Consider the following 26,025-nt stretch of genomic DNA (forward strand, 5'->3'; position numbering starts at 1 on the left):
TTTGCAGGAGCCTTTGTGGTTCCCTTCTCTCATCTTTTAGTGTCCAACACCCATGAGAAGGAAACTGATTATTCTATCCTATGATTCATTACATCTGAATCTCTCAGAGTGATTCAAACAAGAAATCCAGGAGTGGAAAAGAAACAAAGAATCTTCACCTACCTCATTGCATCACATGCTGTCATCCCAGTTTGAATATTATGACATATGTGGAACATTATTCGACGAGCTCATGTCATCTTATTTTTTCCTAAACTGGTTGATACATAAACAATTTCTCAAATTACTTTGGCATTATTTTCATTCAAATATATAAAAAATAAATACATTTCACACCACTCATTGTTTTCCACTTACTTGAGGTTGAGGTGTAGAGACCAGGGGGTCGAAAGGTCAACCCACACATTGTTCTCCCCATTAACAACCGGGATGTTCTGGGTTTGTTCCTCAAGAAGATCATGTTGCTTCTATATATGTATGTAAATAGGATGCAAGGCAATCAGACGACCAAAACCACTGCTCAGAAAAAAAACATCACATTAAAACTGCAGTAGGTAACTTCAGTAAAAATATGCTTTTATTTTTTACATATTTGTTAAATCTGTCACTATGCAGTAACAGTAAGACATAAGGCAGATAATCTAAATTACAATCAAGAAGCTGTAACAGTATATTGCCTGGTATACAGCAGTGTGTTGAGGGGGTTGGATTGTTGAGTCTTGGCTTCTGAAACTCAGCCAGAGCCCATTTACAGAGGCTGTTAGTCCTTGACGCAGCTGACAGGTTTGAAATCTATAATAAAAGCTTGATAGTTAATAAAAAAAAAAAAGATTATGCATCAACAACATGGCACTATATCCATTACAGTCAAGTCTAATTGCACATTATGCACTATAATCAAGCTTAATTACCACAAAACATTGGCAAATATGTTACAATGCCAATTGTAATATTTTTTTTTCAGTTTTTAGAGAAGATGTAGCTTTTCAGACATAATTACAGGGTTAAACTGATATGCATCTACAAGGCTGACTTGACAGGAAGCAGCAACAAAGAGATGTTAAATATCATCATGACAAACTAAACACATTTTTGCTGTTTTTAACTCAATAGAAAATGGATTCTGCTTTTATAAACCACTCTTCATTCAAACAGAAATTCTAGCCTAAGCCACTTTATCATAACAACTGATGACCGCTTACCACCTGCTGTGACACCAAGTAGTGAGGGCAAAATGTTAGACAGCATATAAACACGTAAAATTACATTTTTAGGAGTACATAAGGATTTGATCAACACTTTGAGATTCTTCTTTGTGAGCAAAGCCATGAAACTGTGATTGAAGTCTTAAAAATAGGTAACGAGGATCGTTTAATTAATGGATGTGTGACGTAAGAAAACCAAGGAGAAATAGCTGAAAAAAATATCAGTTAAAATATGCAAAAAGCTGGGCATCAATTATGTAAACAAGGCCTTTGATTGCTTATTCTTGTTTAATGTTTGATTTTGCAAACAAAATTATATCCGTTTTAAATGTTCTATGTAGTGCTCACTTTGAGCTGTTTAAGTGTGAAAAATAAGAAGGAAAAACATGTTTCATTAGCTTTTCTGGACTTTCATCAGTGTTCCTAAGACTCAGTTATGTTCTACTAAAAGGATCTAATGACTCAAGCCATGCCCGGATCAAAGGCTGCGAGGTTTCTCTAGCTACTTGCTTGCTGCAGCACAGCTGGTCTGCTGATGCAACACGTCCGTTTGGTTAGCATCAGTTTCTGTGATCTGAAGTCCTCCTGTGACAGGCGGCAACATGAATTCAAAGCAGGAGTGAAAATGTCTCTCAATTCTAATTTTCACCAAAAGAAGATGTTTAAATTTGTATTCTGCATTGTTGTTGTTTTTTTAATAAAACGAGTCCCTATTTTTAGCCTTCGTTTTAAGATTTTCTATGTTTATTACCATACGTTTAGGGTCACTGATTTAGGAACAGAATTGANCCTGCCTCAGAATCTCACCGATAAAAGTTTCAGTGTTTGTTTTGCTCTTTTTCTCCATCAGATTTAACCCTTTTGAGGTGCAGCTACAGTAAAATCTATGGACTTTGAGATGAATATCTTTTCTTCTGTTCTTTGCAAACTCCCGATACCTAGCGGTGAAGATGTAGGAAAGGTTTCTTTTGGATGACTTTTACATAAAGGTCATTGAAATGCAGGCATGACTGCACACTAGAAGAGAGCGCCGGCTCTCCAGAGTCTTGAATTCTCGTTTTGTGCATTCATGCAGGAGGTTTGATTCTTTCTCTTTGGACAGTTTTCTGAAGCTATCCTAGACCTTGAACCCAACTTACAAACTGAGAACAAGAGATATAAAACAATCTTGCCACATATGTATTGATTCTTCCACCTCTGTGAACATGAATGGGAATTTTCCAGCATAACTTTTGGGTTTTCTCTAAAACTCAGGCTTTCATTGTGTTTGAGTCTGTGTAGCAAAGTGTCATCATTTTAAGCTGTTTGATGAATTTCTTTTTGGGGAAAGAAAGTATATTTTCAAGCATTTTGATACATAAATGATACCTGTAGATACTTTGAGTGCTGGTGTTTTTTTTTTGTTTATTCTTATTATAGCTTCAGCTTTTCTTAGCTGCGGTTATTTGGAGTGATGACAGTAAGACTCTGTGACCCATGGAGAGCAGAAGAGAGATGCTGTGATAACAGCGGCAACAGCTGACAGAGAGCCTAACAAGCCGGCAGTCGTGCTCTCTGGTGCGAAGGCTCGCCCCGTGCAGCTTTTCCAACAGAGTCGCAGCCTCTCTCTCCTCCCTGACATCACGTCTAATGGTGCCGACCTGAGCTCAGCCCTCATCCTGCCGCCGTCGCTGTAGCTCCAGGAGTCAGACCCTCCTGTTTGCTGCCGAGCCTCCGTGATTTATTTTGTCTAATTTCCTTTAAGCGCACAACGCTTCATCATTCGCTGTAACCCTGTTTATGCTCTCAGTGTAGGTGAGGATGCATCACCTGCTGGAGGCCTTTGAGACAGAGCTGTGCTGCTCATCTTTAACTCTCAGAGCCACCAATGCATATCTTCAGTTTGTTTGTCATGGGGGTAAAAATTAGTCTGTGCCCTGAAGCCACCCAGTCCAGATTTGTTTGATTTTAGGCTGCACAGACTGTGTGAGTCTGGAATGGAAAAGTATTAGATTCTCAATCTTTGGAAAACAAGGATGAAGTCCCAATAACTTTGGGTCCAGTCAAAGAGTCTTTGTGTTTTCAGAATGTTTGAATAGAGACTATATGTTTTTAAAAACTATAAATGAATAGGGCTGTTTGGATTTTTTTTTTTTATTTGAAGGTGTTGTCACATTTGAGAGTTTGGTTGACTTGGTTCAATTGGGGACCAAAGTTGCAATATTAGTCACATTTTCACATCTTCTGCAGTTTGCATTCACACTGCACTGTCAAATGAACCAAACTCTTTGAGTAACTTCTTCACCTCCTCATCTGTGGTGGTGCTGCACCAAGAACCACTTAAGGAAATGACACTGAAGGAGACATGAACTTCCATCTTGATGAAAAAGAAATTTAGCAATGAAGAGGCATCAGATTTTAGTGGTGGTAGAATTTTTTTGTTGTTGGTAAAAGACCATAACCTATTTCTCCCTCTATTGTTTTTTTTTAAATTTATTTATTTTATTTTTTTTGCAGTATTTAACCCTGCTGTTCACTTGGCATTAACGTTCATTCAAACTGCACCAGAGTTCACTTAAACCATACCAAGACCTAGGTTTGTAGGTGGAGCAGAGCTTGCTTGTTTGGTCAGCATCAGAGTTTGATTCACACACATTCACACCTCCCCAAATGAATGACTTACTGGATAAACAAATTACAGAATAAACAGTGCTGGTGTGAATGGACCCTTAAGAAACAAGGCTGCACATTAGTTGGAAGTTGGTCAATACTGATATTTTTGTGGAATATTACAATATTCTAGGTTGTGAAGAAGCCACATTTTCCTCAGTTTTCTCATTCTTTTCCATCACCATCATGTCTCCCCCTCTCTCAGTGTTAGCATCTTGATCACTATTAATTTTGTAGTTATCAAACACCAAACCAGCAACTTGAACTTCATCGCTGGTATTGGGAATCCATCTAGCCCAATGTATTATGGCTACATTTATTACTGTATGCAGAGGATAGATGCATGTCTATCCTCTGCATATTAAACATTAGAGTTCAGAATTCTAAACTTGAGAGAATCAGTTTTGCAACTTGACATTGGTTTTTTGATGATCCATATTTTAATTGCCTCTAGTTGAAACTATGTAATAAGGTTCACCAGATTTACCATCTTTCAGAATAATTAATTTTAGTTTTACACAGCTGCAGGTCTAGTCCAAGTCATTATTTCATTTTGTCAGAATGGAGCTTGTCTTATTTCTCAGCCACTCCCTCATAACTTTGATATGAGCTTACTATATCATGTGTGAATTGTGCCTTTGCATTTCTGAGTTCTGACTTGTGCCTTCCTTTAAATTAAGATATCAGTTCAAAAACATTAAGATAACCAAGTATTAGCATTTATAAATCATATTTCAATGTATTAAAATTGTATTTAATCTCCCACCCTTATTAGATTGTGGTTTTTGCACCTTTTATATTGAGGTTAATTTTGGGGTTCAACATATTTTGCTTATTTGCAGGAGCCTTTGTGGTTCCCTTCTCTCATCTTTTAGTGTCCAACACCCATGAGAAGGAAACTGATTATTCTATCCTATGATTCATTACATCTGAATCTCTCAGAGTGATTCAAACAAGAAATCCAGGAGTGGAAAAGAAACAAAGAATCTTCACCTACCTCATTGCATCACATGCTGTCATCCCAGTTTGAATATTATGACATATGTGGAACATTATTCGACGAGCTCATGTCATCTTATTTTTTCCTAAACTGGTTGATACATAAACAATTTCTCAAATTACTTTGGCATTATTTTCATTCAAATATATAAAAAATAAATACATTTCACACCACTCATTGTTTTCCACTTACTTGAGGTTGAGGTGTAGAGACCAGGGGGTCGAAAGGTCAACCCACACATTGTTCTCCCCATTAACAACCGGGATGTTCTGGGTTTGTTCCTCAAGAAGATCATGTTGCTTCTATATATGTATGTAAATAGGATGCAAGGCAATCAGACGACCAAAACCACTGCTCAGAAAAAAAACATCACATTAAAACTGCAGTAGGTAACTTCAGTAAAAATATGCTTTTATTTTTTACATATTTGTTAAATCTGTCACTATGCAGTAACAGTAAGACATAAGGCAGATAATCTAAATTACAATCAAGAAGCTGTAACAGTATATTGCCTGGTATACAGCAGTGTGTTGAGGGGGTTGGATTGTTGAGTCTTGGCTTCTGAAACTCAGCCAGAGCCCATTTACAGAGGCTGTTAGTCCTTGACGCAGCTGACAGGTTTGAAATCTATAATAAAAGCTTGATAGTTAATAAAAAAAAAAAAAGATTATGCATCAACAACATGGCACTATATCCATTACAGTCAAGTCTAATTGCACATTATGCACTATAATCAAGCTTAATTACCACAAAACATTGGCAAATATGTTACAATGCCAATTGTAATATTTTTTTTTCAGTTTTTAGAGAAGATGTAGCTTTTCAGACATAATTACAGGGTTAAACTGATATGCATCTACAAGGCTGACTTGACAGGAAGCAGCAACAAAGAGATGTTAAATATCATCATGACAAACTAAACACATTTTTGCTGTTTTTAACTCAATAGAAAATGGATTCTGCTTTTATAAACCACTCTTCATTCAAACAGAAATTCTAGCCTAAGCCACTTTATCATAACAACTGATGACCGCTTACCACCTGCTGTGACACCAAGTAGTGAGGGCAAAATGTTAGACAGCATATAAACACGTAAAATTACATTTTTAGGAGTACATAAGGATTTGATCAACACTTTGAGATTCTTCTTTGTGAGCAAAGCCATGAAACTGTGATTGAAGTCTTAAAAATAGGTAACGAGGATCGTTTAATTAATGGATGTGTGACGTAAGAAAACCAAGGAGAAATAGCTGAAAAAAATATCAGTTAAAATATGCAAAAAGCTGGGCATCAATTATGTAAACAAGGCCTTTGATTGCTTATTCTTGTTTAATGTTTGATTTTGCAAACAAAATTATATCCGTTTTAAATGTTCTATGTAGTGCTCACTTTGAGCTGTTTAAGTGTGAAAAATAAGAAGGAAAAACATGTTTCATTAGCTTTTCTGGACTTTCATCAGTGTTCCTAAGACTCAGTTATGTTCTACTAAAAGGATCTAATGACTCAAGCCATGCCCGGATCAAAGGCTGCGAGGTTTCTCTAGCTACTTGCTTGCTGCAGCACAGCTGGTCTGCTGATGCAACACGTCCGTTTGGTTAGCATCAGTTTCTGTGATCTGAAGTCCTCCTGTGACAGGCGGCAACATGAATTCAAAGCAGGAGTGAAAATGTCTCTCAATTCTAATTTTCACCAAAAGAAGATGTTTAAATTTGTATTCTGCATTGTTGTTGTTTTTTTAATAAAACGAGTCCCTATTTTTAGCCTTCGTTTTAAGATTTTCTATGTTTATTACCATACGTTTAGGGTCACTGATTTAGGAACAGAATTGAGCTTAGAGTGACTTGTAAGAATGTTAATGCTCTTTGAACCTTTTCACATTTTGTTATGCAACAACTGCAGGTTTGAATATATGATTTTATCCTGACCCAGAGTAATACAAAATGGTGATGTGAAAGAAAAATTATAGAAAACATAAATCGGTGCCCCCCCCCATCCCTCTCTCTCCCGAAGGAAGATTGAAGGAGCGTCGAAAACATACGCTCGCTATACCCCCCACACCCCCGAAATGGAGTTACATGAAGGGTAAAACTCGCTACAATAACCTCGTAAAGTGCGCGAGGTGAAGGAGCGTAAGGCGCGCTGAAGTGTTTGGGAAAACATAATCGGCGTGCTGCCCCCTCTGGTGCTGCGCCCCTATGCGTTGCATGCGCTGCATACCCTCTTTTTGCGCCACTGTCTGTGACTTGTAAACATCAATTTGCAAGTGTTACCAAAAAATTCCCCATTAGATTTATGTCTGGGCCAATCAGGCAGTTGAACATGCTTTGATATAAATCATTTTATTGTAGCTCTGGCTCTAAGGTTTGGGATGTTGCACTTCTTGCAGGTGAACCTCAGTCCCAGTCTATGGTGACCTGACAGTAATTTCGCCACCGCTTCAGAGCTTGATGAGCATGGGCAGCAGATGAGTGTGAGTGCATCTGCGTGGACAATCAAGGAAAGACATTTTGAAAATGTCCTCATATTTTTATACTAAAGTACGCTTCTAAATGCTAAAGTTTTAAGCCATGAGATTAAAACTCATGACAGAAGTGGCATAAAAAGTTCAAGCTTGTTTTGTTTTCTTTTTGTGTTTTACTGGCAGCTCTGGTGCCCCTAAATGAAACATTTAGAAGCATCAGTGTAAAATCAGATTACACACACACACAAAAACAATAAACTAAATGTAATCAACATAAATAACATTTTGATTTCTTTTTGTATAATTACTTATTATTATAAAACATAAAGAGTTGTGCATGTTTTTTTAACTGCAGCTGACAGAGCATTACTGGACCTGGTTTATGCATTGTTACTTTAATTCTGTCATAAAACTACTTTTCCCATAAATGTCAGCCACAAGGAAATTGAAACATAAATTGCAGTGTTTTAGGGTCAGGACGACGATAATGCTGAGCTGATCTATTCTCCACTGACTTAGGTGGCTTTATTTTTTAACTGGTTGAGCATTTCATGTCAACCTGTTTTAATTTAGATGACCTGCTGAGTCCACATCTTAGTAGCTGCTGGGTCTTGGCTCTGTCTTGTCATGGAAGGGGCTGTTTGCTCAATTCGTTTTGAGTTCAGAGAAACTTAAAGTGAGTGAAACGATGAGAGCCTGAGACAGAAGGACACCCGGCCCTGTTAAGGGAGCCAATACTTTCCTTGGAAATCTTCCAGGCACATTCTAGCCTGATCATATTGTGTTATAAGATAATATAAGCTTACAAAACTGAAATGAGAAACTGAAAATAAAACAAACATGTGGGCACTGTGTCTTCTGTAGGCTCCTGGTCTGCATTCATAAGCTTGAGCTATTTGAACGGCTTTAGGATGAAGTTGTAACAGTCACAGCAGCAGCTCAGAGTTAAAGCTAGGCAGAGATCAGAGTGTGAAAACCTCATTGGGGTTGCTTTAAATTCACGTTTCGCTCAAGACGAGGACAAAAAGTTACATCAAAACTAGGGTGACCAAACGTCCTCTTTTCCCTGGACACATCCACTTTTCATGTCCTGTCGGGGGCATCCGGGGGGATTTCATTGATTTATGAAAATGTCCGGGTTTGCATAGTTTTTCAGGGGACCAATGGGCATGCTTAAATTGATTGGAGCGCCGCACAAAATGCAACAGCTTTTCTTTCACATGACGTCCTCCCTAAGCTGCTGCCTCGTGGTTAGTTCTTATCCGTTAGATGGAACAGACAACAGACTGCCAGTCCTGCTACAGTTCTTTACAAAGTGGCAAAGTGCGCAGCGGAGTGGAGCGCAGCTGCATGCAGCATGACGAACCGGAAAATAAACTTCATTCATACCATCACCACTCACAACAATGTTGGCGGAGTTCATAAAGCACATAACTGGTGTGTGTTTCTGTGTATGACTAAGATCCCACAGGGTACAAACATTAAAAAAGCTTCTGCAAAGTTACAGTTCATCATTAAACTGACTCAGAATGATGAGAACCAAATCTTAAGACTGGAGGAGGCTATAAACATTTTTTCAAGTGTCTGTGAGATTGCTACCTGTTTATTTTATTCTAAATTTTTGCATAATTTTTGACTTATCAATTTATAGAGCCATTAATTTTACAGGTTAACTTTCTAATCTATAGAAAAGTAATTATTAGGGAAGCACAGGCAAGAAAATTTTAGTCATTGTTGGTATTAGATATTTATTCTGCTGTTATGGCAGTATTTACCATATTTACCCATGTTATATATCTTTAATATGTTTTCCTCCACTTTGGCCACCGTATAAAAGCAATCACTCCCCACATTGCTTCTCTGCTTCAGTTAAACACGCTGTGCTGCATCATTGTCATGTGACTGAATAAATATCACAGGGTCAAAACCCTCCTGAAACACATTTTCCATTGATAGTTGGTGTTATCACACTGTGTTCAACAAACGGCCTTCCGTTTTGTAGCAAAATGTGAAATGTTCTGAGGTTCTCATTGGCGTAACTGGTAAAAACCAAGTATTGCTTTTCTTTCTACCTTCAAATTATGTACTGGCTTCTGTTGATCTGTCACATAATATAGCAGTTCAATAAAACACATTCAAGTTTGCAGTTCTTTAAAATAAGGATGGAATAACAACACAGTGTCCCTTCAATATACCACATAAGCTACAGTTTCAGAGAGAAAAGTAGAAAAGTTTTAAAAAAATGCAATCCAGGCAGAGCTTTTTCTTAAGTTTGCCTCGGATGACTTTTCAGACTGACTTCAGTTTTCTAACCACAAACTGTGGGCTCCATGCGGTAATCCACATCCAAAGACACAAGCTGACAAACAAGCGGCTATTTTTACCTCCAAACTGCTACCTGAAGTGTGTCTGAAGGTGACAGCCATGTTTGCTGCTCCACTTCAACAGGGATCCAGCAGCACCAGAAGCAGCCGTCAGAGCTGCCGACACGATCAAAGACCCCGGTGGTGCCACATTCTCACTACCGGGAGAATGAACTGAAACACTCGCTGTGTAAAGAGACTCACATTTCAAAACAGCCTCTCTCCGGTAACTAGAAGCGCCCTGCATGCTGGCATCTCCTCGTTTCAGTGAGACAAACATATGGACTTGGGAACACTAAAGGAAAAACGTTCGTAGCACTTCTCCCTCCACAGAGCAGATGATCAGATTAGATATTTGTCTAACTCTATGCATAAATTTGCATTTCAATGTGTAAAAAGCAATAACTTTGAAACTACTGTAACTTCTCAGTGCCTTCAAAAGGCAAAGATCACCCCACTCAGATAGAGATCTTTCTCAATGAAGTCTCCATTTGTCTTAATGAACAGCATGATTAACAGCAGGCTTCGTTTCATTTATCATTATATAGTTGAGGTGTTTCTAACTGCAGATTGTGTAATTGAGATTCAGGAAAGTGTAGTACAGTGCAGACGTCTTAACCCATTTCACTTCCACGTTTAGCTTTTAAAAAAGACAGACTTTGCGTAATCTTTTAAAGTGGTTTTGATCAATAGTTCTCAAGGCTGTACATAGGTGTGGTTTCTTATGACTTTGGCTGCTTCAGAGAAAAGAAAACTTTTGTTTAAAAGGCCCTTTTATTCTGCATAGTTGCAGTTGATAGATGCTGACTTGATGAAATATTTGATTTTTGAAGAGAAACAGACAGATAGATAGAGATGATTCTGTCATAGAAAAAACCTAATCCATTAATTATCTTAATGTTCCTAGAGGCTAACAGCAAAGCAATGGCCTTTCCATTAAATGCATCTCGTCTCAAGTATTTACAGCAAGAACATCTCTAATGAATCCCAACTACTCAGGGATTTGAACCGTTAACGATGTCACCATTTTATTTCTGTCCTATTAACATTTACGTTTCGCAAACACCAGAGGATGGGATCTTTTCTGCCAAGGGCAATGGCGGTAATAAAGACAGAACCGCCAACTAATACAAATTGACTGGCAGTTAACAAGTCCCCTGTCTCTGTTCTGTTTGCCACAGCTCTTTGCTCGAAACTTGTGATTTGCAGCAGACAAAGTATCATCCGGAATATTAACAGCGAGGACTCCTCACAATGAAGATGGAGTCATGGGGTGATAAACACTGAATTTAGGTTTAACAAGGTCTTATTAAGGCCGCCAAGGTTAATGGCCACACCCCTCTGTGTGCTCTGATAAAAGCTTCCACTACAACATATTTATTACAGAAACAGCTGAGAGGTGAGACGCTCCTTACACACACTGAGGCGTTTCAGCTCAGCAACAGCTTATCTTCACTATTTAGTCACAGCGCGTAATTAGACTTAGTCAGTCCGGTCACATTTAGAGGTTTACTTGGGGTCTAAAATCCAAAGTTTTACAAGAACAGTTAGCGACCAGAAGATGCAACTTAGAGGAAGAAAATTTTTGAATTATGCCATTTTATTAAGAAACATCTCAAAAACTGTAAAAACATGGAGTATGTAGAGTGCATGTAAGAATATCTTAGAAATACTTGGAAATTGATGCCAAAAAAGGCTGTAGATTTCCACAAGGACTGAGAAGAAAAAGTTCCCTGGACATTCCTTGCAGACTGGCCACAAATGCACAACTAGACATATGCAAGTACATCTAAAAAAATTGGAATATTGTGTAAAAGTACAATATTTTTTGCCAGTCATCTCAGAAACTGAATCTCATATTATATTCACATGGACTGATATATTTCAAGTTTTTGTTTGTTGTAATTTTGATGTTAATGCTTTACAGATAATGAAAACCAAAAATGAAGTGTCTCGGAAAATTAGAATACTGTGATAAAAAAGGTAATTATTGGAAACTTGTGGTGTTACTCCCTAATCAGCTAATTGACTCAAAACCCCTGCAAAGGTTTCCTGAGCAGCAGCCTTCAGAGAATCGTCAATTAAAATCCATTCCATGAACAGTTGACACAGGCTGCAAATGTTGTATTCTCCATGTCAATGTACTCCTAAACCAGAGACAATGTCAAAGGGCTTTTACCTGGGCTATGGCTTATAGGAACTACACTGCTACACAATGATCCAGAGTTCTGTTTTCAGAATAAATTCTGCATTTCATTTGAAAATCATGGTGCTAATGTATGGAAGGAAAATAAAGAGGCACACAATCCAAGTCCAGAGTTAAGTTTCGATGGTCAGTGATGAATTGGGGTGCCTTGTCACCTGCTGATGTTGGTTCACTGTGTTTTCTGAAACACCAGCAAATTCTGCATCGCTTCCTGCTTCCTTCTTCCTTCTTCCCTCTGTTGACTAGCTGTACGGCTATGCAGATTTTATTTTCCAGCAGGACTTGCCACCTGCCCACACTGCCAAAGATACCAAAAGCTGGTTCAATGACCATGCATGGTGTTCCTGTTTGTGATTGGCCAGCAAACTCCCCTGACCTGAACCCCAAAGAAAATCTGTTGTCCAGAGGAAGATGAAAGACACCAGACACCAAACGGCAGATGACCTGAAGGCATTTATCAAAGCAATCTGGGCTTCCATTACATCTACGCAGTGCCACAGGGTGATCGCCTCTGCAAAATGGCCATTTCACTTTCTGAGATGTCTGGCAAGAAATATTGCACTTTTTGGAAATATTCAATTTTTTTTGATGTCCTAGTAAATATATATGTTCATATTAGCCTTAAATTTGTACATATGCATTTCCTTTCCACTTCTTTGGGGGCTTTCAGTAACTTCATGTCTTCTGCAGCAACTCTGAGGTATTTGTGTGGTGTTTGCTTCTTTGATAAGGTTTTCCTTTTATTCTTGAAAGTTTGTTTTTCTCTGTGTTGCTTGATTCGGTTGCTTCTGGAATGTACGCAGGGATTTCTGTTTAGTAAAATGCCTTTATGCTGTATAGAAAAGGAAAAAAAAAAACATTTTCCACCGAGTCTGAAACATGGTAACAAAACAAGATTTTGGATGCCCTCTCTGTTGATCTAACAGAGTGCGATTTGAAACAGTCGCCAGACGAAGCGACAGGCTGCTGAATGAGCTGCATCTGAAGTCTCTAACCCTTCCACAGAGGTAGCGAAGGATGCAGCACACTGGAAACCAAGATAATGGAAGACAAACTTGTTGTAGAGCCATGATCTCCACACATTCTATGCAACTTTTTCACAATGTGAAGCTTTGTTATTTAGTAAGATTGGGTTGCACATTTGTTCCAGTATATTTTAAATTCAAACAAGCAAAATCTTGTATTTTTAAAACAAGATGCATACCGGAAAAAAAAGTAGTAAGCAAGAAAATAACTTAATAAAAGATCTCCAGCTTCTCTCCATCATTAATCTCTTCAAAGTTCCTCAGTGCACTTTACTTGTGCCATCAAGAGTCAGAAATAATGAATAGAACTGTAACAACTATCTTCAGTGTAGCAGTGAGCGCTCTAACCACTTCAGGCAGCTCAAGCTGACTTCACCAAAAATGAATGTAATGTGCTGTTGCTCCCTGGGGGAGATGTAAACACAGCTCTACCAGCCACAGTCGCAGGTGGTTTCAATTTTATTCCAATTTTCAGCTGCTTGCTTAGGCAAATACAGTATGTTTAATAAAAAACAGCTCACCTGATGTGCTATGGAGGTCTCGCTCACACATAGGAGAGACAGTCTTTGAATGCCTGAATTATGGGTTTAACATTTACCTGCTGCCCCAAGTGAAGTGCTCTGCATTCAAATCGTTCCTTCCTTTGTATTATTGCAGCTGAAAAGCTCAGTTTATTAAAGTAGGGTACATGTGGACACCTCAAACATACAGTGCTTACTCACATGCTCTAATACAACCAGTTTATTCTGTAAATGCATTGTCATTCAAGTTATATTTTCCACAGATCCATTCATCTATCCACCTAATCAATGTAAAGCATTCATCGGTTTAATTAATACATTTCTGCAATGGGTTTGGTAAATAATTTCTTTGTCCCCCCAAACAAGGGAGGGTTTTTCTGGATCAAACGTCCCAGATGTGACTATTTAATTATGGGAACTATCCCATTATAATAAACTTATAAAATACAACATTACCATGGACTTTATGTGATGAACTACATTCCAAGTTTTGATTTGTCTTTTAGCGCTCCTTTAAAGTCTGCGTTGAAAGACTATAAAGTTTTATGTGGGAGAACATTCTTGTTTTTTGCCACATTCTGTCTACTCGTGCCGCATATTCTGCAGCTGAAGCCACTGAAGTAATGAATAAATGTAGGAGTGTCATGTAAATAACTGTTGTGAACAATTCCCAAAGTGCACACTGTGACTGGCCAATGAATGCTGTTTCATAAATGCTGCATGGAGCCATGAAACTTGGCCTGTAAGTGTGTTACATGTCCTCCGCTTATCAGGCAACAACATGAGGGAAACCCAAAACATGCATCTGCTTAGAAACTCCTCAGATTCTCAAGAGGAATTCTAAGACCTTTCAGGACAGGGAAGATAAATAACCTTTCCATTAAACCGAGTCTTGGAAATTGTCTAAAAGACGACATCTTAATCAATGAACCTCACCCGAGTCCTTTCTGCTCAATGGATCTGCTCACTTTAACAGTTTTTTCTAATTTTTCAGTCATGATTCATATCTTATCACCAAAAGGTTGGAAGGTGGAAGGAATGTGTCAATCAGTTGACTAGTCTGTGGAGCATCCTCTTTACATGATGACATGATGTGTTTGAGTGCTGTCCCATATCACTGGTTCCATTGTTGGACAATTCTGCAGGCCGTTCTCCTCTTTTACTGCTAAGCTAGAATCTGTAGCATGGGACAAATGGGATGACCTCACATCATTTTGACACCAGTTTCCTCTAGGTCCCAATAAAATGTAATCACATGTATTTCTTCTTTGTTGAACAAGTATCTTAAAACTTGGTTTTTTATTGTTTAATTTACCACAACATTCAGTTCCCCACATGAATCTGGGAACATGTAAATATTTGTTTCTGCAAAATCAATACAGATGAAAAGGCTGCCAGCTGTCTTAGAGAATGATAAAATGAAAGAAGTCTTTTAATCCTTTCACCTCCAAAAATCTGCCTGCAGAGGCTTGAAAGGTAATATTTTTCTTTTGTGTTGTTGCCATATCTGGAAATCAATCTGCTCAACGAACTTCAATGGGAGCTGCTTCTGTTTCTTGGCACGAATTTAAATAAAGAAACAAGCACAAACGCACTGCAACTGCTGACTTTGAGTTGATTTATTTAAACAGAACATGTGTGTTTTTTAAATTACAAAATTAAACTCCACCTATTACAAATAATTTATGTAATTAAGGAACTGGTTAAAAATAAATAAAAACTGAGGTCATAGTTAAGACTTAACCAAAAACGATGTGCCTGACAACTGTTAGATAATTAATCAAAATAAGTTATAAAGCAAACCAAAAACTTTGAAAGCTCCTTGAACATAGAAAATTGTAGAAATCTGGCTTTTTGAAGACTGAGATGAAACAGGAGATGAATTTAAACACAGCACAGCTGTATAAATCATTTGTTCTATTAAACTTGTGTCTTTTCCTCACTTTCTGTTTTTTCTGTAGGAAATGCCTTTGTGGTTAGCCTGGCCTTTGCTGACTTGGTGGTGGCCATCTATCCGTACCCACTGGTCCTGACAGCCATCTTCCATAATGGCTGGATTGCAGGTTACATCCACTGTCAGATCAGCGGCTTCCTCATGGGCCTCAGTGTCATCGGCTCCATCTTCAACATAACCGGCATCGCAATCAATCGATACTGCTACATCTGCCACAACCTCAAGTACGACAAAGTTTTCTCCAGCAGCAACACTATGTGCTACGTTATGCTTGTCTGGACGCTCACAATCCTAGCCATCGTGCCCAATTGGTTTGTGGAGTCGCTGCAGTACGACCCGCGGGTGTACTCCTGCACCTTCGCGCAGTCGGTTAGTTCGCTCTACACCATCACAGTGGTGGTGGTGCACTTCATTCTGCCCATGAGCATCGTCACCTATTGCTACCTGCGCATCTGGATTCTGGTGATCCAGGTCAGACGGAGGGTAAAGCCGGACTCACGGCCCAAAATCAAACCGCACGACCTTCGCAACTTTCTCACCATGTTCGTGGTGTTCGTGCTATTCGCCGTGTGCTGGGCGCCGCTGAACCTGATTGGCCTGGTGGTGGCGCTGGACTCCAGGCTGAGCCGAGCCATCCCAGAGTGGCTGTTCACAGCCAGCTACTTCATGGCGTACTTCAACAGCTGCCTCAACGCCGTCATCTACGGCGTCCTGAACCACAACTTCAGGAAGGAGTACAAGAGGATCGTCCTGATTATCTTCAAGTTTCACTGCTGAGATAAAATGCCCAGAGCTAGAAGTGTTTTTTTAACATCCAAGAAACGATTATTAAAAAGCCATGAGCAAAAGAAATAAAAGACTACAAGAAAAGGGGACAAATACAAACAACACTGTGAAAGGAAGAAGCAGGAACATGTAGTATAAGAGCAAAACAGCTCTAGGTGAAGAGGAGGACAAAGAAGAGGTAAAATAAATGACGCCATACTGAGAGTTATCAGTGCTGCCTTCAGGGAAACAGAGATTTTAAAATGTAGCAAGTGAAACTGAGACCAGAGATTGAAAGTAACTCTTAGTAATTCATCTCCTCATGACTGCCTGTGGTAAGGGGGTCATTACTCGTTGTTGAATTTTGAAAGTTAATGGCTGCTCAAATTTTAACCAGCATCACAATTCATTTAAATGTTGGACCATCCAAATATTATGTCCATCCTCCTCCATGTGATTAATTTTAACACAGAACATGCTGCTGAACTTCTCAGAAACTGTGAGCTGGTGTGAATGATTTTCTGAATGGTAAAAGGTGGTAAAAAAAAATAATAAACTGCAAAATAGGTGCTTCTGGGAGGAATAAAGAAAAAGCATAAAATATTCAAGATTAAATTTTCTCATTATAATTTGTGTAGATTTCCAAATACAATTATTTTGGGTGCAGAAAGAGAGAAAGAAAAGAACAAGACTTGAAATGATTTACTAACTTTCTTTTGCAGAAAAAAACATTCAAAAAAGAATTGCACTTTTTAAACAGTTTTATATTTTTTTAAAGCAGAACAACAGAGCTGTGTCTCATTAATTTAACTCAAGGTATGAATTGTTTCAGATATCAATTTCCACTACTTTACAGTGAAGTAAACACACAGGTGCCTGTTTTAATATTGGCTTTTAAACACAGAAATATAGTCTTCATGTGATCATGCTAAAGAAAATCAACTTCAGCATGAAAAACAAACTCTGCCTGTTGTTTAGGTGCATGTTGGGAGTTCTGGGTTTCACCCAAGGCCTTTTCCCAGTGGAAAATATCCACTGGTTTAGGTGGCATACAGTCATTCTGTATGAAATACCCAAACTATTCCAGCTGGCTTCAAAGTGCAGAGCAGCAATTCTCAAACAACACATGAAATGACCAGATCTTAACCAACTAATTATTACGCAGAGAGGTTGTTTGTAAGCAACGTGTTACTACTGCAAAACATAAAAAGCTAATGAACAAATTACTTTTGGACTATGCACCAAAAAGCTAAGCAATTTAGCAGAGCTCACTTCAGTAGCTGAACTTTATGCAAATGTCCAATTTTCTAACCCAGGATTACTGGATAAAGTATGGACTGCAGTGGTTGTAACGCTTGTCCCTTTTCTCAGAGGTAGTTTAGGTGCTATTCCACAGAAATTTGTACAATTTTGACTGTGATTTTAGTATTTTTATTTAGGGACATAGCAAGCAAAATAAGCTGACCAATTAATTTGCCTTTTGATTGACTTGAAATATTGCAAATATAATCTTACTAGTTTTCTTGAATATGAGCCAAATATTAGAATAGTGTCTTACCTGCAGTGTTGGCTTTATAATTTAGCTGAATAAAATTGAGGTTCTGATTGATTTACCTTGCACATATGCAATGCTAAAGCGCGGTTACAGCTTTATCTGGATAGTTTTTGTCATCGGCGTATCACTTTACCCCAACTGTGTGATAGTTAGCAGTGACACAAAATATGTTTGATAAGTTCATGAACATGCAACTGTTGACTGCATCACTGTAAGATCTTTTACCAGCCTAATTGTTTCTGCTAACCTTTTGGATGGTTTAATTCAGTTCTTGTTCGTCCCGCCAGAGTTTGAGAGTAGAGAAGACCATCAAACTTGACGTCCTGTAAACCTGGGCTGGAACTGCAGCTTTGTTCTTGTGCTGAAACTCTTATTTCCTGAACATTTTTGATGAAGGGATGTCCCTCTTTGTGTTTTTTGCCTTCCATCCCTGTTATTGGAGGATTCTGAGATTGTTTTGCTGAGGTACCTGGATCTCTCAGCTTACAGCACATCACCCTCATAACACAGCTAGAACCAATGCGCTCAAAGCAACACATCAGTCAGGGTTCAGTAACCCTGTAAACACTCCTTTGTGTGTGTTCCCCAATGCCTCCATCCAAAAGGGTGTTGTGCCAGATAGCACAGAAATATGAAGCTATTGGTAAAGGTTCCTCTTACTCCTGTTGGCAAATGCCAGTTTGCAGTAAATTTTTTAGAAAAACAAATACATTCTCAGAGTGTTTAATGACAGAGGACGTCAGACGTCCCTCCATTATAGCTGATTTAAGCAGATAAAACTGCAAATTTTAATATACATACTATAATAACAGATAAACCATCTATGCTTTTGTAAAGTTTGTTTACAAGAGCAAACTTTACAACAAAACACCTGTTATGCTGTTTCCTCAGCATAACAGGTACCCAGCTGTGAGAGTCCGGTTGATGATCTGAGTGCGAGTCTGTCAGTGAAATTTCCAAAGACATATGAGATAATGAAAAGCGCAGCAATTTGCCAACCTTAATGTGATTAAACCTTCAACAGCCTGTTGCAAAATTAAAAAGCTTACCTCTGTTTAATGGTCTTAGAGCAGACTGGCAGGTTGCTGCTGATGAAGACGATTAATGCAGCAGGTACTTTCAACCGCTATGATTTTAGCATTGTAACATGGACATTGACTGAAATAAGCTTAGCTACTCTCCCTTGCGAAAGTGCTGAGTGTTACTGGCATTTGCTAACATGTATTAATATCCCACAGATATCAAAATATTTAGCTTCAGTTTTAAATTGTCAAGATCAAGGATGTAGACTAGGAGTTGACCTCTTGTATCCATGTGTTTACAATCTCACTGCAGTAGGAAATGTCAACTACATGAAAGATAATTATTGCTCTTAACTTCACAGACCCTGATTTCAGAAAGGCCCCATTTGCCTCCCAGAAACATAATGCTTGTCTGTTGGAACAAAACAGTTTAAACACTTTTACAGCACAACGTTGATGAATGAATATGGGTCTAAAATTACTCCGTCATAGCAAAGCTTAGTATACTGTACTTATTGAGCTCTTGGTAGTAACTAAATGTTAAGTATTACACTGATAAAAGATTTCTTGCACAGCATGGCATGTCCTTTTGTGCAGATTTACTTGAAAACTAATATGGCAATGCAAACAAAGAAAGAGCAACCAGATATTTGCCTCTAAAATCAACTCCTGTTAGTTGCAATATTGTTTTGACTTATATTCTACTGCTATTGTTTTTTGCGGCTCAGTGACTTTACTTAAGTCTGACAGATGAATTAATGAAAGTCACAGTACTTTAGCTTCTTTTTTTATTAATTTCGTAAATAGAAAAAGATTGTCTATGCTCATTCATTTCAAGTATACCGGACTTTAACTAGATTTTTGATTAGAACTTAGACTGATAAACTGATTGCATATTTGGCTCTTTCTACTCAGAACAAGATCAACTACAGTGCAAAGAAGTGTCAATGTCCACCACTTTCATAATCTGATATATAAGTAATAGACCAGAAAAGTTTATGTTTCTGCCAATCAGAAGCAATAGACAGAAATTTCAACAATTCCACACTCATTTAAATGAACAATTTATGTTCCGCATAAACACTTGTGTAATCAGGTTCGACATCAGATCCTCCCAGCAGCAAGAATACTTACTTAAATATGGTTCTGAAGCATCCATCCATCCATCCATTTTCTTACACAGTAGTACCTAATGGGGTCGGGAGGTGCTGGTGTCCATCTCCAGCGAACGTTTCAGGCGAGAGGCGGGGTCACCTTGGACAGGTTGCCAGTCTGTTGCAGGGGGTTGTGAAACATGCTAAATAAAAATTTTAAAAAAGATAAAAATGAGGAATAAAGCCGTGATTGTTCTGAAAGGTATTCTGACCACATCACTGTGTTTCTAACACCCTTAGAAAGTGTAAGTTCTGCATGTATGACTTTAAGGGGTGTTGCTGGCTAAAATATCTTCTTGCATTTCATCTGTCCAAAGGATGACTGCTTCATTCCCATTTTAATGAGTTCCCTTTCTGTGTGTGTGCATCCGGCTGCTCTGGGACCAGTTCCTCCCCAAGTTAAGGTCCACTAAGGACACCTAAATTGGCAACAGGGCAATCAGTTGGAAGGGGACTTTGTTTTGTCTGTGCCAAAATGTTGCTGGCTCCCATCCTAGTTTAAGTTTTTATGTGAAACCTCAAAGTGAAATCACTTACCCTACAATTTAAAAGTTCAATCCAGATGAGCAAACATAGCACACATCTTAAATACCAATTGCACAAGTGGTGACTGATTTACTGTGTTTTAAATTAGGTGTATGTATTATTTCAAACAAAATACCAAATTAATATTTGATTTCACCAAGTTACTGGCATGAAAAGAAATTAGGTCAGTTGATTTGTAATTTATTTTGCCCAAAGCATCACTTTAAAATGAATTGACTTGTGTTTTGAGATCTATTTAAGGCACAAGCTTAGATGTTTTAAGCTTTTATCAACAGATGTTAAACTCTCAACATCTTTAATTTGGCTTAAGACTTTGTTTCTGTGTATTTTGCTTTATTTCTTGTAGAAGTTTAATTGAGCAACAACCTACCAACACTGGCAGCATTTCACACTGTCTTTTATGAGGGTCTTGGTGTTTACTTCAAGTGTTATGCACAATTAACTTACACCTGAAATTTTGTGAAGCTGTATAGTTTAAACTCTGCTCCCCACATCAGCATGTCTGGGTTTACAGATTGAAGTTTTGCAGCGGGAAGGAACAAAATTGGAAATGAACAACTTACTGAATCACTTTTGAAATGACAAGACTTTGGTTCTTTTTTTTAGCCTTTCTGTTGTAGATTTTCAGCCATTCTGTAGATGTTCTGCTGTTTGAGACCACTGCCATGTTGATGACTTCAGCTGTCGAACAGATGGCCTCAAATCTGAGACTAGAATACTTTGTTTTACAGAGAAGTTTCTGGTTGAAACAATGATCACAAGGAGTCCAGGTTGTGCTTGGATTTCTCCAACATATTGTGATAAATTGTGGCTAAAATCTCTTCTTGCATTTCATCTGTCCAAAGGATATTCTGTCAGACTTTTGGTGGTTCATTAAGATGGAACTTTCCACATATAAGGTGTGCTGCTACATTGTCTAGAGTGAACAATCTTTTAACTTGTCTAAACAAGCCATATTTGCTCAGTATTTTTTCTAATTGATTTATAATGAACTATAACATTCAAAGTGCTAACTGAGCGCTGCACTGGAGGTGCTTAAAGGAGTGTTTTCATTATCCGTTTCTGGGCATTTCTGTCTTTCTTAATTCATTTGAAACCAACAAATGTGGTCTTTATGTTTCCCAAGACTAAATGGAAGCTATAGATATCCTTTCATTGAAGCCACAAAAGTAGTGGAAACTAAACAAGTCATTTCCCTAACCACTACTGAAAAAAAAGACCATAAAACTATCTCAGTGAAATCAGTGAGGTGAAAAAAATAGGCTCTTTAAAACTCCAGAATGACCTCATTAGGCATTTAAATCAGGCATCACAACATCAAATTCACCCTTTCCAAAGGCTGCAAATCTTTGAAAACACTGTAGGCATTTCACAAAATGATAGGAATTCTCTTATTCCAAGGTGATCCATCAGCTTAACCGTAAATCTTTGTTTTTTGGTTGATTTCTTCCACCTTTCCAAAGAAACTGGATAACCTTGCTTGGGAGGATTGCCAACACCCTGCTGTGGACCCTCACTCTAAAATAATCTGTCCAAGTTACCATGCTTCATTACTAACATAAAAAATCTTTATTCTGCCATGTTTCTGCTCACCATGATCACCGTTTCCAATCACTATCAGTTCTAACAATTGTCTTTCTTCGGCCTGTTGTTGCCTTCACTTGCTCTGTGTTAGTCTAATTGTGTTACATTTTGAGCTTGTATTGTATTGATATCTGTGGGTAAAAGTTTTCAATTAAAATAAAAAAGACCAAAATCTCATCGGTCAAGAAATTCCCCCCAAATATAGAAAATCCAACATTGCACCACATGTAGAAGAGGATAATGTTTTTGTTTTTTTTTAAACTGTATTTATTATTATTTTTCACATTATAACCACAATCTTAAATGGATTTTATTAGAATTTCATAGGGTAAACCAACTAAAAGTTGTTTTTGTGTTGGTTTGTCACAGTGTATTATGTTCCTTCTACTTTACAATAATGTGCTACTTTAAGTTGGTGTATCTTATAAATTACAATAAAATACAGTGGAGTTTGTGGTTCTAATGTCACTAGAAGTGAAGGGGTTTAAATGAGAATGATTTAGATTTAAGATTAGATTTGTAAAGCACTGCAGTCTAAAGCACAGGTGCCTACTGTCAGTTATCAAAGGGCACCGTCCTACATGTTTCATTTGTTTATTTGAGGACTTTTTGCTGTGCAGCACTTGACAGCCTGCTGATTGAATCCTCTCTACTGAACCAGGAAAACATTTAAAACATGTAAGACACTGGCCATCGAAAAGAGAAAGACAGGAAACCACTGGGCTAATGATTCTTTACTTACAGTCCATTATAGACCATTTTGTTCTCTTTGGCGTATGATGATCTGCAGTAACTGACCACAAAACTTCAGTTTCGAATTTACATCAAAAAATTGTATCCCGTCTAGAAATTAAAAGGCTTGTCCCAATTGTTCTGTTTTCTGCTTAAGATAAGTGGGTATAATTTGCTCTAACTGGACTGTATAACATAAACATAATAGAATAAACTCAACCATAACAATAATGTGAATCATTATAGCTTTAAAGTAAGTGCTCATCAAAGTGTAAAGTACTTTGATAATGACCTTTCCTTGAGTTGATATATCCTGGAGCAGATACATGAACGGTAATCTAACATTCTCACATTCTGCAGAAAGTAAATGAGGCATCTGCATTGGCTTTTCGGAGGAGTCCAATGAGAGTAGTTGCAAATTTAATTGGTCCACTGAGGATGCAAATATATACAATCAGCCTTTTACCTGTAGTTATGTGCATTAACTAATGAGGTATTTTTCTTGTTAGTGCTGAAGAACAATGCAATGAGCCAAGCTTTGTTGACGTTTTGTGTATTTGGAACAGCAGCAGCAAAAAAAAAAAGAAAATTTAATGCTGTGTCCGTATGTGTGGTCCAAGGCCAGCCAGCTGCAATAGGAGCTATCAGTATTCAGTCTAAGAATGTAACCGTTTTCCTTTCATACGCTGTTTTTGCACATCGCCATGAAGAATGTTTCCTCTGAATGTCTGTAATGTTGATGAGACAAAAGAAACCCACTGAATCCTGGAAAACATGTCTTAATAAATGAACGTTCACTGTGAATGCCTCCCTTGTTGCCTTTTTTTCCCCAAGCTTTGCAGCACTGTACGTCTTAGCACTTCATAATTGGAAGAATACTTCTATTTAAAAAAATGTTTTTGTCTGCAGTGGTGCTTGTTTTCATAGCGCAACTCCGTGAAGATAAGGAGAAAAATGGAGTCAGGGCCATGTTGTTAGCCAGTGGGTTTTTCCTGCGAGTCAGAATACTAACTGAAGAGGACAGAGAAATCACTAATGTTGTGTTACTCTGTGATTTTTGTCGACAGAAACCTGACAGCTGTCTGTTTTCGCCGTGGTTACACACACATACCTGTACAAACTCCATCCCAACACCATCCTCTGTAGTCTGAAGGTGATGGTTGCGCTAACAGCAGGATCTGACAGCCAAGCTGTCGCCAGAAGCAACACTGCAAGTCAAGCACCGTCTCCACCAGGGGGTGAGGCGAGGAAATGAATTCAGACGGCACATGAGGAGAAAGATAAATAGAGGAATGGAGAGAAAACAGGGCAGTGATAGCACTGAGGAATGACTTGACAGCTAGACAATAAAACAGAGATTTTCTTTTAAAAGCAAATTCAAATGATAATCTCTGTCGACCCATGCAGATGAATCTTATGTCAAGTGTTTGAGTTCGTTCTTAATTATATATATATAAAAAAAATCTACAGACTCATTTCAGAGACTAAACACTTAAGTCTACACTTCACAGCCTGAGACTAGAATCAAGAGTCTAATCCAGCTCAGTGTCATGCTGTGCAGAACTTCATATGGCTGCTGATTGAACTGCAGCTAATTATGTAATGCAATGAACTGTAACTTCTAAAATGTAAACTTTGGTGAGGGGAATAGTTTAAGTTTTTCCCTGCTTTGCTTTTTTTCATACATCATGCTCCCGTCCTAATAAGTGTTTGAAGCGCAAAAACCTGAGAACTGGGAAATGATCTCAAGAGAAAATTTGTAATATGGCAGAAAAGCTGGACAAAGATAATTCAGTGCATGATATCAGCTTCTAAACCAGGTGCTCTCTGAAGGTGAACCCATGCTTGTCATATTAGAACTTGATCAGTTTGTAGCTTGTTTATCCACCTGCGTTTTGAGAGGTGACTACAGATCTGAATGAAAATCCTCAACTCACAACCAAATGTGGTGCCGCCAAAAGAGTGTTACGGACTCATTAAATAGAGCAGGTACTCCAAGTATTCTCGATTCGATTGGAGACCAAAATTATTGTGGTCTCTTTAAGCACCATCCAGTAATTTTGGTTATAACTTTCCCCTTTCAAACATTTTGTATTTTGAGATAAGGTAATCTTGGTTTGATTCATTACATTTGTTTATCAGATTTATTTAATAATTAAACTCAGGGATGTAGTTAGTTGTGCTAGCATGGTTTCCGCCCTGTTTGCTTTTAGCTTTACGTTTCCCCTTCTTTGGATTTTGTACTCAGATTTTATTTTTGCTTCTTAGGAAGTTTGATTTATTTTTATAATGGCCCCTCCAACTATCCCACATCCTTGGCTTAGAAAAGAAAGAAGAAAAAAAAAACATCTGCAGATAAAGTTTCTACACTTATATCTGCAGACGCCTAAAGCATCATGCTGCAGGACAGGACAATTCCCTGCAGGCTTCCCAGAGACATTTGATGCAATGCTGCGCAGATCAGTGCTGCAGCCAGAGGAGTGAGATGAAACACACAGCGGTCATTAAAATAAAGAGAAGGGGGAGGAAAGTGAAGAAAAGTTTGGTTAAAGGAAACTAGTGCTGTTAAGGGCAGTAACGCTGTAGCAAGGATGAAATGTGACAAAATAAGAGATCAGGAAATACAGAAAGAAAGGTGATAACGAGACAGCAAAAAGGATTTTAAATGTCAGAAAGGGAAGAACTTTGAAAAAAATCAAGCTAACTCTTTCCACAACTTGAATCAAACCATTCTTATTTTTTTTCTGCGGATCATCTGGGTAGCTGATAAAGTTTAGAGTCTAAATCTTAGACTATATTTGTTTACAAACTAGCAATATTAAGTACACTATCTTTTATTCTTAAAATGTTATTTTAGATTATTTGAATTTCAGATAAATGGAAGTGATTTACTTACCACATGCTGACAGAAAAAAAAAGAAAGAAAAATCATTCCAACCAACAAGATGATTCCTAATAAAATTGTTTTTATCCGGCCTTTTGGTTCTAAGACAGTCTGCTGAATTTTTAAAAAATGCACCATAGAGTGGACTCTTACTAATTTTGTCTTTAGTATTTTTGTAATGAATACTTGTGGCAAACCAAAATATGAGAACAAAAGGTAAGATAAATCATTGCCTGAAGAAAGACAACTGAAACCTACACAGAGAAAACAGAGAGCCAAACTGCTCAGATGATGATTGCTGGAGTGGGAACAGATTAGACTGATTATCTAAAGGTGAAATACCTGTGGAGTGGCATAAACTGAGGTAGCTGAGTGGATAAATAGCAACACACAAACAGC

General features: G+C 38.0%; 1 protein-coding gene across 2 annotated transcripts in view; it reads left to right on the forward strand.

Annotated features, from left to right (window-relative positions):
- Positions 1–23,546, forward strand: part of mtnr1al (melatonin receptor type 1A like) — a 34,070-nt gene extending 10,524 nt beyond the window's left edge. Inside the window, exons 2-3 of one of the 2 annotated variants that reach the window (XR_001425503.1) lie at positions 15,392–16,348; positions 21,047–23,546. Coding sequence is in view for 1 of the 2 variants with exons in the window: in XM_015036481.1 (XP_014891967.1) it covers positions 15,392–16,161 (770 nt within the window). In the remaining variant the exon portion in view is untranslated. Of the gene's footprint in view, positions 1–15,391; positions 16,733–21,046 lie in introns of those variants that run through there. The other variant, XM_015036481.1, reaches the window with a different exon arrangement.
- The last annotated feature ends 2,479 nt before the right edge of the window (positions 23,547–26,025 follow it).

Source organism: Poecilia latipinna, unplaced genomic scaffold (genome assembly GCF_001443285.1).
Source record: "Poecilia latipinna isolate Pla-1442-1.1 unplaced genomic scaffold, P_latipinna-1.0 Scaffold370, whole genome shotgun sequence".
Classification (NCBI taxonomy): Eukaryota; Metazoa; Chordata; class Actinopteri; order Cyprinodontiformes; family Poeciliidae; genus Poecilia; species Poecilia latipinna.